The sequence below is a fragment of the Mirounga angustirostris genome, unplaced genomic scaffold (assembly GCF_029215605.1).
Source record: "Mirounga angustirostris isolate CCGP_5_RB_7025 unplaced genomic scaffold, mMirAng1.0.hap1 SCAF_13, whole genome shotgun sequence".
Classification (NCBI taxonomy): domain Eukaryota; kingdom Metazoa; phylum Chordata; class Mammalia; order Carnivora; family Phocidae; genus Mirounga; species Mirounga angustirostris.
This window is the reverse complement of record NW_026991721.1, coordinates 68,391,186-68,404,796: the sequence shown is the minus strand read 5'-3', so window position 1 is coordinate 68,404,796 and position 13,611 is coordinate 68,391,186. Positions and strand designations below refer to the sequence as shown.

Genomic DNA, 13,611 nt, shown 5'->3' with positions numbered 1-13,611 from the left:
CCTCAGCAGGAGCTCAAAGTTCTTCACTCTCAACACTCAGTATGCGAGTTAATGTCCGCGAGTGTGTGTGATTCTCTGTTTCTGAGAAGAAAGAGAAAGTTACTCTCCTGTGTGATTAATGAGATAAACACACCGCACTTGGGATATGTCCCTTCTGTAATTTACAAACCCTTAAAAATAAATGAAAATTGGCCCAAATTCTGAGTTGAGATTAATATTGACCATCAGGATGCTTCATTTGCGCTACTGAAAATCCTCCATCCCCATGCCAGCAGACCTTGCCACCAGTCTCTCCAGGGCTTTGTCGTAACTGTAAAGAAACAAATAACCAGCACCTCACCCAAGAAGCATAGCATTAGAGAAAGGATGGGAGTGGGGGTGGGGCTGAAAGAAAGTAAAATGAAAGAGACGTGGCTAGCAGGAAAGGACTTCAAACAACAATGAGGTACCGCTACACATCTGTTAGGATGGCCAAAGTCCTAACTAGTGACAGCCTCAAATACTGGCGAGGCTGTGGACAACCAGGAGCTCTCATTCCCTGCTGGTGGGAATGCAAAGTGGGGCAGCTACTTTGGAAGTCACTGCAGCAGTTCCTTTAAAAACTCAGCCTTCTCCCACCATATAATCCAGCAATCTTAGTTCTTGGTATTTACCCAGATGAGCTGAAAACTTCACGTGTGCCCAAAAAGTCACTAAAGGATGTTTATGGCAGTTTTATTCATAAATGCCACCAGTTGGACACAACCAAGATGCCCTCGGGTAGTGAGTGGATAAAGAAGCTGTGGTATGCCCAGATGCTGGAATAGTATTCAGTGCTAAAAAGAAGTGGTGATCAAGCAAGCAAGGGGCATGGAGGAAACTTCAATGCATATGACTAAGTGAAAGAAGCCAATCTGAAAAGGCTACTTATTTCATGAGTCCAAGTATATGGCATTCCAGAAAAGGTGAAATTTTGGAGTCCGTGGAATTGAAGAACCCTAACAGAGTTTATGTTACCCAAAATATAGAGATGGTTAAAGACATTAAAATTAAAAATAAAAGATTTTAAAAAGAATCATCCAGAAATGCAGTAGGAGTTATATATTAGATATGACATAGCAGAAATTGGAACTCAGTGGAAGAATCGGAAAGTAAAATTGAAAAGCAGAATGACAACATAAAAAGTTGTAAAATAGATAGTCTCAATCCAGAAAACAGGAAACAATCTAACACAGCTCAAAAATTGAATGGAAGCATGACAGCAAGATAAGGACAAGATAAATGTACACATTGTATGATAGGGGTGGTCAAGGATTTAAAAACTAAATATTTAATTTCTTGTAGTGTCGGTATTATTTATATTAAGAAATATTGGAATAAGCATATTACATATAATCATGACAGTACGATATATATAGCATGACAGCTTTCTTTTTTCTCACTACTCTCTGGAAAATGCCACTTGTGGGGACACTACAAAAAATAATTGGGGATTATGAGTACTACTAATATAACTATTTTCTTCTGTGATTTTCTTCTTTGGATGCTGTAGGAAAATAAACCTCCCCCTATACCTTTCTGAAAGACAGAAGAGGTTTTGGATTAAATTGATATTTCCATAATTTCATCAGCATAATTCAATCACAGAATTATAAATGAATTTTTAAAACCATAGAATATGATCTTCCATTGGTCACTTCTCCATGATAAAAGGTAATCTATAAATGTTATTTGTTTTTTTGAGACTCACAGCCAAAATATCGTGGGTCAAATCAAATTCACTACGCACAAGGGTGCCTGGGTGTCTCAGTGGGTTAAGCGTCTGCCTTAGGCTCTGGTCATGATCCCGGGGTCCTGGGATGGAGCCCCATATCGGGCTCCCTGCTCAGCCAGGAGCCCGCTTCTACCTCTCCCTCTGCCGCTCCCTCTGCTTGTGCTCTCGCTCATGTACACTACACACACTCTCTCTCTCTCTCTCAAATAAATAAAATAAAAATCTTAAAAAATTTTTTTTTTAATTCACTATGCACAGTAGTAGACCCCTTCATGTGTTTTTCTTTCATATTTTGAAGGTGTAAAAAATCTCAACTTTGGTCATTTAGCATTTTTTAATATGTTGGGTTGTGGGTGGGGTTTTTTTTTTTTTTTGGTCTTTTTTTTTTTTTTAAGTTTTTATTTAAACTCCAGCTAGACAATTGTATTTTCCAGAGCAACCAATGGCAAAGTTAAGAGCACAGACATTGGAGGTTGACACCTGAGTTCAAAAGTCACTGAACTATCTCATGGCTCAGTTTTTTCATTGGAAATAATGGATTATTAAAGTTTTTATATGTAAAGAAGAGAGAACTCCGTTTATATGGAAACCACGCAGTAAGTGCTCAGTTACTGTAAACTCTTAGGACTAGCAAAGACTGGCAAAGTCACATTTAGGTGACGTGTTCCAGGCCACACAGTAACACTGGATCCCAAGTATGGTAGACTATAATGTCTCCCCAGCATTATTCCTTTTCTAGTCCAGAACACAAACTTGATTCAATCAACAAGGTTACTTTGTTGGTTTCTCACAATATATCCAGCAAGTATATTTGGTGGTGGAAAGACAATGGAGACTCTGCAATCCAGCGTGGGACAAGAACATCTGAAACAGAAAGCAATGTAAACTTGTGTGATGATGAAATGGGGACAGACGGTAAGGGGCATGTGTCCACATACTGCTCTTCTGTCCTCCTGACGTGGAGAACAAAGGCAAGAGAAATGTAGCCCTATTCAAGTCTCCTTCCAACTTGCAGCCCACTGATAAATCCCTGAGCCATGCAAGCATGACATTCTTCAAGGAGCTCCATGGCTGCCTTAATGTTTATGTTTTATTGGAGACTGAAAGCAACCATATCTTAATAGCCAGCCCTCCAATTCCTGGAGACCTTGCTTTTAACAGGCACATATGCCTTAGAAACTCGCTTGAGCCCTAACCTCCACTAACTAAAAAGTATATAATCAGTCACTCCTCACAATCACAGTGCAGTTCCTTCTGCCCGCAGGTCCTGTCCCCCAGGTATAAAAAAAGCATCTTTTGGCCTTGAAAAGGTCTTAAGAATTCTTTCCTGACCCTTGGCTTGGTAGCCCCATATCACTCCCATCCCATCCCATCCTTCAAGGCCCAAGTGACGATCCTCAATGCAAGTAAGTGTATGACCACCCTGAGTGTAACCACACACACACACGTCCCTTCTTGCCAAACAGTCCCTTCATTTCCCGCCTCCCCACCCAGATGCACGTTCCTGAAGACAAAACTCCATGGTGTCGACTCAACCTGTATAATCTGTTTTGGACACCAGCCTTCAAATCCTGGAAATGTGAACTTTGGACTCCCTCCTTGTCCCTGACTTTTACAACAAAGTTCCCTTCAGATAAGATCATGGTCTCATGATCATTAGATTTCTTCATTCCCATATTTGGTGAACTTGCCCCTGATATGCAGCCAACCTGTTGCCCTCTGAGAATACAGTGGTTGAGTATATGAGGCACTTCCTTTCTCCATCCCTTGCCATTTATACTACAGAAAAGCTGAAAGGCCTAGCTACATGGGGCTCACTAAAGCAAGGGCCTATCTTTATGCAAAGGGTCAGGATGATTCCTGTCAAACTGGGTTTTTGACCCTGAGACAAATCGATCCATGTGTGGGATACACTACATCAAGAAGAAGAAACTGGGTTGCAGACCACATGGGCACCCCAGATAACCAGGCCCACACCTGATGTGCAAACCCCCTGTTCCTGTGTTTGGATCATGAGGTTCCAATCACACTCATCTGTTTTGGCACCTCCAGCAACCTCAAAATGGGTGACCAATGATGGCACCCATATTCTAGATGAAAGGCACACAAGAGATTCTGATGTCTAAGAAGATGGAACTGAAGTGACAGAATTGTGGGTGTCAAGACATCTTTATTTGAACAGCAGGTTACATCCAAGTAGAAAAAGCAGAAAAGGTAATCAACTAACATTCATTGGCCTTGATGGAGTGGTGCTCCCTCAGGTACCAGGTTCCGGGGTGTCCCAGGTCAGGCTCTGACTTAGCCCTCATCTGTGGCCAGAGCACATGAAAGGCCTGACAGGAGATTTCAAGCAGCCATTGTGGTACCTCCAAATGATCCAATGCTTTGCCACATCCACAAAACTCAAACTTCCAGTGTCAAAATCAAGGAACACCCCAACCTTGCCCTGACATTTCTCGGTGAACACAGGAGACAGAGGCCAGGTGGCCCAGAGCCTGTAGCCATCATCCTCCTTTACACACATCAGGAGGAATGTGCCACTCAGTTCTTCCAGTGGGCCAATGTTCCTCATCCAGGAATTGTCACGGAAGCCCTCACAGACACCCACAGCCCAGTCCCAAGAGTCGTTCACCTCTAATTCCCAGTAATGTTTGCCACTGCTAAAGCAGGGTTCTCCCCATGATGCAAAGTGGTCAGATGTTCCAGGAATCAAGGATGCATACAGATGGTCACGGTCATACCTCAAACTTCTCGCGTCTTCAAATAGCCTCGTATCGTGATTGGTTATTACCCTGCTGAATGTCACATTGACTGTCAAAAGGAAAATTCCAGTCAAAACAGACTCCCTGACCCAAACAGATCTCCTCAAATGTCATCACAGCAAGGGCCACGGATTTCACAACAGGGAGATCCGTTTGGAGATTAGCCTGCATGTTAAGTCAATCCTTTCCTCTGGTTTGAAGAAATCTCATCATGCATCAGAGCACCCATTCTGAAGACCTCTGAAATGTTGCCACTTGGAAGAAATGGGTGTGGTCTTTGGAGACTCACTATAAGGAGATCCAAGGGGCCAGGTTCATTCTCCTCCACAACTGGGAGTGTGTTTGGAGCTCAACTGGCTGTGGAGACCTCTGAAAACTCCCTCTTGGAAGCCCTGATAATCCAGCTGCCATCCTTCCATCAATTCTACCACAAGCATCTGTGAGGCCGTAGACTTGGCCTCCAGGTGAGTATGTAAGGTACCAGTAGGGGGTTGGGGGTTTCAAGAGACTTTCCTAAAGGAAATCAAACCAGATTTCTGAGTTTTATCTGATGGGCAAACTGAGGTGGGATCTGTGAAATGATGTTGTTTGCCTACTTAGAGCCAAAGTGATTCCATCCTTGTTCTGTTAGCCTGTCTCATTATGTGTGTTAATATGGAGTTAATATGAAGGTTAATTTTAGTTCTCTTATTTTATGCAGCCCTTAGTGTTTCCTGCATCTTAGAAAGGCTCAGAAAATAGTTGCCAAGCTGTATCTATCTTGTAGTTTTGTACTTGGGTGAATGCTGAAAATGGTTTTAGGAATGTTTGATTTGACTTGGAGTGTATATGATGGTCTACTGTAAGAGTGGTGCATGCCTGGATTCCCAAAAGGCAATAGTTCTAACCTCATTACAACTTATGACAAATTGAAGGGGTGCTTGGCAATAATTTTAAAGACCTGCAAGAGATAGGCATTGTTTAATTTGCCATTTGTTTCATTAGAGTGGTATAGATAACAAAAATTGGTGGGGGGCAAGTTCCACAACATGGTTACTGATGAAGGTTGATTCTGTTTAGGATTGCGCCCCTCTCAACAATGTTCTATTCCTCTTCATTAACTTAACCTATTCAGAAATCGTGGAAAGACAGTTTTGGGGTGTGGATTCTGATTGAGATAAAAAAGGACATGCCAGGAGAAATGCCTGGAAATTATTTGAGGTAATAGAAATACAGGCTTAGTCAGATAGCCTGCACTAAATCAATGATGGCAGTGAGCATTACCATTGATTTTTGTGGGTTTGGGAAGTGGAGGGGGCATTTGGTACCTGCCACCTGGAGGTACAAATTTGGTCAAATTCCTCCATCTCCAGCTCGTTGGAGGAAAGTGAGACCCTCAGCAAGACTGGGGAACTCTTCCTTTTAATGCAGGAGAAAGGGATGGGGAGCTGGAAGTGAATGGTGTTGGCTAGGCAGCTAAGAAAATTTTCTGTAGATCTTAGAGATCTCTTGTGGCTTGGCTTTCCATTTTGTGTCCTCTGCAAAATCAAGCCTATTCTGCTCAAGATCCAGTGTGTTATGGAGTCACCACCTGAATCACATTTTGCTTAGGCCTCTGTATTTCCCTAGGGCAGTGGAATAAATACATCTAATTCTCTTCCCTCAGAAACCTGGACTCGGCCTTACCAGAACCCATCCAGAAAGAATTCATCTGCCCTGTCTGCCTGAATACCTTTACAGACCCAGTGACTATATGCTGTGGGCACAGCTTCTGTAGATCCTTTCTCTACCTTTTCTGGGAGGCAGCTGAAATCCCTTACCAATGTCCTGTATGCTGTGAACCATCCCAGCAGAGAGAGTACAAAACCAACATTGTTCTTAAGAATCTAGTGTACATTGCCAGGAAAGCCAATCTGAGGGAATTCTTGCTCTCTGAGGAACAGATGTGTGGGACCCACAAAGAGACAAAGATGATCTTCTGTAGAGAGGAAGAGAGCCTGCTCTGTTGGCTCTGTTCTGACTCCGCAGAGCACAAGGCTCACAGACACTATTCTATTGAAGAGGCTATTGAAGAACAGCGGGTAAGTGATGGCTCTGGGAGCACTTTGAAAGGTGGAGACAGGATGGTTAAGGGATTGTAAGGACATGAGGAGCATGAGGGTTCCTGAGTCCTCTCATGAATGCCAGGTATTAGGTACCAACGATGAGGCTGTGAAGACACCAGTCTACTACTCTTCATGGGAGGGTGATTAAGTTAATGGTCATGATTTAACTGACAAGACAGAAGGCATCATGCCCAAGGCACTGCAAAGCCCTCTTCTTGAGAAAGAGCCACTGGCTATGAAAACTTCAAAATTACAGAAAGGGTTTTTATAGGCTACATATTTCCCAGCAGTGGACACAGGTGGGATAAAGTGCATTGGAATGAGCAGGGGACAAGCATCGCTAGAAGCATATTGGGATGCAAGATGCCACAGGTTCTGAAAAGTGGCTGTGCTAAGTAAAATGCTGACCATGTCCCCATGCAGATGACATGACATTGTGTGGTTCTACAGTTTGATCTAAAATTTGATCACTAGCGAGGGCAAATGGGCAAATGTGATGATCCTTCTCTCCTTGAAGTACATTTATCTAGTATCCCTCGATTATTCTCTCCACCATTGGAGTTCTGAAACTGAAATGTAGTTGCTGCCCTGGTGCTAAAATCCATAGCTCTTTTACAGGAAAAGCTCTCTGACGAGATGAGATCTGTATGGGAAAAGATCCAAGGAATCCAGGAGAGTCTCAATAAATATGGCAGAATGACTGTGCCTTCGATGGTAAGTATGAGAGTGTATTTCCCTCTCAATCAGGTTGAGACAGATGATGGAGGAATTTAGCCATTAGGAACTTGAGCTAAATCATCATGTGTCATGAAATTTTATGAAGGGGTTGAGCAGCGGGAGAAATGATCCAGCCATCGATTCAGTGGAAGGTGGCATGCCTCTTAGGATTCTTAGAGTCTACTATACCAGTAACTACCAAAAAACCATGAGAAGAATGTGCAACAAGTGCTAAGATGGGCAGCACAGAGCATGATCCGGACCAATTCAGTAGCCATTATTCAGGCTTCGAGGACAAATTCCTCAGGGTGAAGGCCAATCCGAGTTCTCAAGGTCAAGTAGATGTGAAAAATCCACAGATATTTCAGGCAGAGATTTTTGTATGTCAAACATTCTAGGGAATAAAGAGCATATCCTTGGGAACTGAGGGTATTTCCATCTGATTCCTCCAGTGAGTCCAGGGATAGAAAGGAAACCTGAACAGCAATTTAACAAGTGTGTCCCTCATGGTGAAAACTGATAGTACGGGAGATAGAGAACGATAGAGGTTCAAATAGGAGAAAATGTAACAAGCCAAGGAAAAGGAGGACTGGAAAGGCTGAGATGCAGAGAGTGACCCCATAAATCCCGGGTGGAAAGATGCAAAAGAGTAAGGATTAGTGTCCTTGAAAAGAATATGGAAGATGCCCTCCTAACAGAAGATAGGGCCATGAAGATGGACATCTATTTTGAAGGCAGGTGGTGAGGATTTTAGGAAGATCCTTTCAGGGGGCTTCTAATCCTGCAACATTGTCATGAAGGAAGAGAGAAATGCCAGGCTGTGGAGGAGGGAGGTTTGAGACTGGAAATAAATTTCCTAAGGTAACCCAGAAAGCAGAATATTGCACATAATGATTTGAGTCACTCATACGTTTCAGTGGCTTGCCTGTGGTCTTTCAGGTTGGAGAAGATGGGTATGAAAGATATCAATGACAAGCTTTTCTCCAATTTCAGGAACTCATGAGGTGGATGCGAGTGGTTTGAGGGAATGTGTGGGTTTGGCTCTTGGAATAGTTTTGAAAGGATGGAAAACAAATGGAGAGAGGAATGAATGGTTTCTGAGAAGTGGGAGTTCACGAATTTAGGATGTATGGAGCCCAGAGGCAGAGTACACTGGATGCTGCTTAAGTGGCCAGGGATGAGACTGACCTGAGTATTCAGTCTACTTAACCCATGTCCTTGCAGTGTTTTGTGACTCAACATGAAAACGTCATTCCTGCTCGTGAGACACCATGTCCAGTTCTCAGAGAGGAAAGTGAAACTTTAGAAAGCCTTCGAGAAGAAGGCAATGAGATGTGTGACCAGTTCTTGAGGAATCAAGGTCATCTGACCAATTGTATGAGCTCCCTATGAGAAATGTACATGGAGCTGGTGGCTATGTGCCAAAAGCCAGATGGGGAGCTCCTCCAGGTAAGAACTGTGGCTCACCTTTGACTTCCATGCTTTACTGCTTAGCAAAGATGTATTCTTCCATGTCTTGCCCCTCTGGCGGGTGTCTCTCCTGATTGGGAATAGTCTAGATCAACTGCAACTCCTATTCTAGCCATGAACAAGGAAGCCTTATGAGACTCATTAGGGAGAGTCCCCAGGGAATAGTCCCTTCTCAATTTCTTTAATTGAGCTTGCTTCTCCAAGACCCAGAAAGACACAACTTACTCAGTGGACATCCAATTTCTTGTCTCCATTTGGGAAGTATGGGGAAATTTGGGAAAAGCTCACCTACTTCCTGCTTCGGTAGGGAAGTCCTAGGTTTGAATTGCCCTTAATTTGGGACATACCACCCTTGGGGGACAAGCCCAGGAAAGGCTACTTTGCAGACAGCTGAGGGTTGCAGCAGTGCACAGTTGGTACTTTTGTCCTCTCTTTACACTCAGGGTTCTAAATTCATCCAGAATTTCCATTCTGTCCATCTGTTATAGTGGGATTATCTTTAGGGAAGAAAAGGAAAAAGGGTTAGCATGACAGTGTGTGTGGGGTGGTGGTGGTGATTAGTACTTTTCCTGATATTTCCCAAGCCCAAAGACTGGCAGAATGACCTATGCTTGAAGTCTTAAGTTTCTCTTTTTTTTCTTGACAGGAATTAGGAGACACTTTGGCAAGGTGAGTTTGGACATCCATGCTACCTAGGGCACGGTGAAGGCTGTGGAAGAGCTCAAGCTCTGCACTTCTATCCAAGCAAAGACAGCATTGTTGGACTATCTCAGTTGCTTATGTATGCCCATGTTTGTGCATGTTTTGCTGAATATGATTTCCTGTGCCCCTTGATCAGAAGTTAGACTTCTTTTATCCTCGTGGCTGAGTGAAGTGCTCAATACAGAAGTTTCTAGAACCAGCTATGTGGTTTTAGTTTCACAGTTGTATACCTATTGGAAGCAGAAAGACTAATTTTCCCAGTGATTTGGTGAGAGAGGCAAGAGCACCTAGGAGAGATTGGGGTGGGCAGAAGCAGGCAAAGAAGAAAAGTGGTTCCCCAAGAATAACACAGTCCTATCCCATGATTGTGGAGGAAAGGATTCTGATGAAGAATGGTTGGCTAAAGGGTGCTGACTTTGTCAACCACTGTGTTTCTAAGAAGTCTCAGGCACTAGAATGATTAAGCTCATCTTCCTCCTTACAGGATGAAGAGAAATCAGCCAAACCTACCTCCATGTGGGCAGCCACAACTCAGGGCACAACCCATAATGGGGCTGGCGGACAGGCTCAACAGCTTCCTAGGTGAGTGTCAGCCCCACTGGTGAGACCACGATGCCAGGTCCTTCAATCATGGTTTTCTGTGGGCCGTCTTTTAAAGAGAAACCAGAGTAGCTGTGCATATGTCAATATGTGGTTCAGGCTCTACTAGCTTATACATTTGATAGATTACTTAAGTAATGGGAAAGCGAGTGTGTTCCAGAAGAGGGCACCTTGAGTCCTAGAAACTATCATATGCAGTGTCACTTGTTCACCCAGTCATAGAAAAGTAGATGTGAATTCAAGACCCTCCAGTTTCAAAGAAAGTACAGTCAGTTAGTCTTTGAAAATCTTTTTGGTTTAAAAAGTTTCCTAGTAAATTGCATTAGTTTCCATTTGTGCAATGAGGAAAAATGCATAAGCATAAAATCACGCCTCAAGGCAGAATTCAAGAATTTATGAAAAATGGCAATAAAGCAAATTGGTGGTTGGTGAGGTCATATCATACAGATCTCTATGGTAAACTTAAACCCAGAGGTTTAATTTAGCAGGGAGGAAGAGGAGACCTCAGGTAGAAGCAGATATCCTAGGCAGAACATTTGTAGGAAGCCACATCTAGGAAGTCATCTTTAGGTTTTCCTCTTCAGTGTCAACGTGCGTAACTAGAATGTAGTGATATCCTGATGAAGGCATACCACCATTTATCCAGTCTAAAGTGTAATTTTGCCTTAGTTCCCTCAGAAGGGGTGGTCGAGCAAAGTTATATTGCTGTGGGCTTGAAGACGATGCATAGATGGGCAGACTTTCCTGTGTTGTGCAAAGTAATCAGCCAGAAGTCCATATGACCTTCTTCATGATCTCTAAATTTTTAGGAAGGTTTTGTTTTGTGTTTTTTTTTTTTTTTTCCATTTTAAGAAGGTATTTGTCTGATACATGTGTTGGCAACATCTGGATCCAAAGTTCTGCAGTCAGAACTGCCTTTCTAATGTTGGAATGTTGTTTTCGGTGAGACTGTAGATAGACCTTCTTTCTTCTGTCAGGGGCCATTGTATTGTTCCCATTGGTTTTGACTGGAATTTTCCTTTTGACAGTCAATGTGACATTCAGCAGGGTAATAACCAATCACGATACGAGGCTATTTGAAGACACGAGAAGTTTGAGGTATGACCGTGACCATCTGTATGCATCCTTGATTCCTGGAACATCTGACCACTTTGCATCATGGGGAGAACCCTGCTTTAGCAGTGGCAAACATTACTGGGAATTAGAGGTGAACGACTCTTGGGACTGGGCTGTGGGTGTCTGTGAGGGCTTCCGTGACAATTCCTGGATGAGGAACATTGGCCCACTGGAAGAACTGAGTGGCACATTCCTCCTGATGTGTGTAAAGGAGGATGATGGCTACAGGCTCTGGGCCACCTGGCCTCTGTCTCCTGTGTTCACCGAGAAATGTCAGGGCAAGGTTGGGGTGTTCCTTGATTTTGACACTGGAAGTTTGAGTTTTGTGGATGTGGCAAAGCATTGGATCATTTGGAGGTACCACAATGGCTGCTTGAAATCTCCTGTCAGGCCTTTCATGTGCTCTGGCCACAGATGAGGGCTAAGTCAAGAGCCTGACCTGGGACACCCCGGAACCTGGTACCTGAGGGAGCACCACTCCATCAAGGCCAATGAATGTTAGTTGATTACCTTTTCTGCTTTTTCTACTTGGATGTAACCTGCTGTTCAAATAAAGATGTCTTGACACCCACAATTCTGTCACTTCAGTTCCATCTTCTTAGACATCAGAATCTCTTGTGTGCCTTTCATCTAGAATATGGGTGCCATCATTGGTCACCCATTTTGAGGTTGCTGGAGGTGCCAAAACAGATGAGTGTGATTGGAACCTCATGATCCAAACACAGGAACAGGGGGTTTGCACATCAGGTGTGGGCCTGGTTATCTGGGGTGCCCATGTGGTCTGCAACCCAGTTTCTTCTTCTTGATGTAGTGTATCCCACACATGGATCGATTTGTCTCAGGGTCAAAAACCCAGTTTGACAGGAATCATCCTGACCCTTTGCATAAAGATAGGCCCTTGCTTTAGTGAGCCCCATGTAGCTAGGCCTTTCAGCTTTTCTGTAGTATAAATGGCAAGGGATGGAGAAAGGAAGTGCCTCATATACTCAACCACTGTATTCTCAGAGGGCAACAGGTTGGCTGCATATCAGGGGCAAGTTCACCAAATATGGGAATGAAGAAATCTAATGATCATGAGACCATGATCTTATCTGAAGGGAACTTTGTTGTAAAAGTCAGGGACAAGGAGGGAGTCCAAAGTTCACATTTCCAGGATTTGAAGGCTGGTGTCCAAAACAGATTATACAGGTTGAGTCGACACCATGGAGTTTTGTCTTCAGGAACGTGCATCTGGGTGGGGAGGCGGGAAATGAAGGGACTGTTTGGCAAGAAGGGACGTGTGTGTGTGTGGTTACACTCAGGGTGGTCATACACTTACTTGCATTGAGGATCGTCACTTGGGCCTTGAAGGATGGGATGGGATGGGAGTGATATGGGGCTACCAAGCCAAGGGTCAGGAAAGAATTCTTAAGACCTTTTCAAGGCCAAAAGATGCTTTTTTTATACCTGGGGGACAGGACCTGCGGGCAGAAGGAACTGCACTGTGATTGTGAGGAGTGACTGATTATATACTTTTTAGTTAGTGGAGGTTAGGGCTCAAGCGAGTTTCTAAGGCATATGTGCCTGTTAAAAGCAAGGTCTCCAGGAATTGGAGGGCTGGCTATTAAGATATGGTTGCTTTCAGTCTCCAATAAAACATAAACATTAAGGCAGCCATGGAGCTCCTTGAAGAATGTCATGCTTGCATGGCTCAGGGATTTATCAGTGGGCTGCAAGTTGGAAGGAGACTTGAATAGGGCTACATTTCTCTTGCCTTTGTTCTCCACGTCAGGAGGACAGAAGAGCAGTATGTGGACACATGCCCCTTACCGTCTGTCCCCATTTCATCATCACACAAGTTTACATTGCTTTCTGTTTCAGATGTTCTTGTCCCACGCTGGATTGCAGAGTCTCCATTGTCTTTCCACCACCAAATATACTTGCTGGATATATTGTGAGAAACCAACAAAGTAACCTTGTTGATTGAATCAAGTTTGTGTTCTGGACTAGAAAAGGAATAATGCTGGGGAGACATTATAGTCTACCATACTTGGGATCCAGTGTTACTGTGTGGCCTGGAACACGTCACCTAAATGTGACTTTGCCAGTCTTTGCTAGTCCTAAGAGTTTACAGTAACTGAGCACTTACTGCGTGGTTTCCATATAAACGGAGTTCTCTCTTCTTTACATATAAAAACTTTAATAATCCATTATTTCCAATGAAAAAACTGAGCCATGAGATAGTTCAGTGACTTTTGAACTCAGGTGTCAACCTCCAATGTCTGTGCTCTTAACTTTGCCATTGGTTGCTCTGGAAAATACAATTGTCTAGCTGGAGTTTAAATAAAAACTTAAAAAAAAAAAAAGACCAAAAAAAAAAAAAAAACCCCACCCACAACCCAACATATTAAAAAATGCTAAATGACCA

At 43.4% G+C, this 13,611-nt stretch overlaps 1 protein-coding gene across 1 annotated transcript; it reads left to right on the top strand.

The window, feature by feature from the left end:
• The first annotated feature begins 5,306 nt into the window (after nucleotides 1-5,306).
• LOC123856532 (tripartite motif-containing protein 43-like) lies at nucleotides 5,307-11,630 on the top strand. Its single transcript, XM_045892705.2, has 8 exons — nucleotides 5,307-5,356; nucleotides 6,161-6,575; nucleotides 7,218-7,313; nucleotides 7,423-7,507; nucleotides 8,710-8,765; nucleotides 9,433-9,455; nucleotides 9,973-10,070; nucleotides 11,117-11,630. Exons 1-8 carry the CDS (start codon nucleotides 5,307-5,309, stop codon nucleotides 11,620-11,622), a joined length of 1,329 nt encoding a protein of 442 aa, XP_045748661.1. The 3' UTR covers nucleotides 11,623-11,630.
• Nucleotides 11,631-13,611: the final 1,981 nt, after the last annotated feature.

Excerpts from the sequence above, each read along its gene's own strand:
- LOC123856532 (XM_045892705.2), top strand. The coding sequence starts at position 5,307 with ATGGTTTTAGGAATGTTTGATTTGACTTGGAGTGTATATGATGGTCTA. Across the intron at positions 7,314-7,422 it reads GAATGACTGTGCCTTCGATG|GGGTTGAGCAGCGGGAGAAA; the intron begins GTAAGTATGAGA and ends AATTTTATGAAG. Across the intron at positions 9,456-9,972 it reads TTAGGAGACACTTTGGCAAG|GATGAAGAGAAATCAGCCAA; the intron begins GTGAGTTTGGAC and ends TCCTCCTTACAG.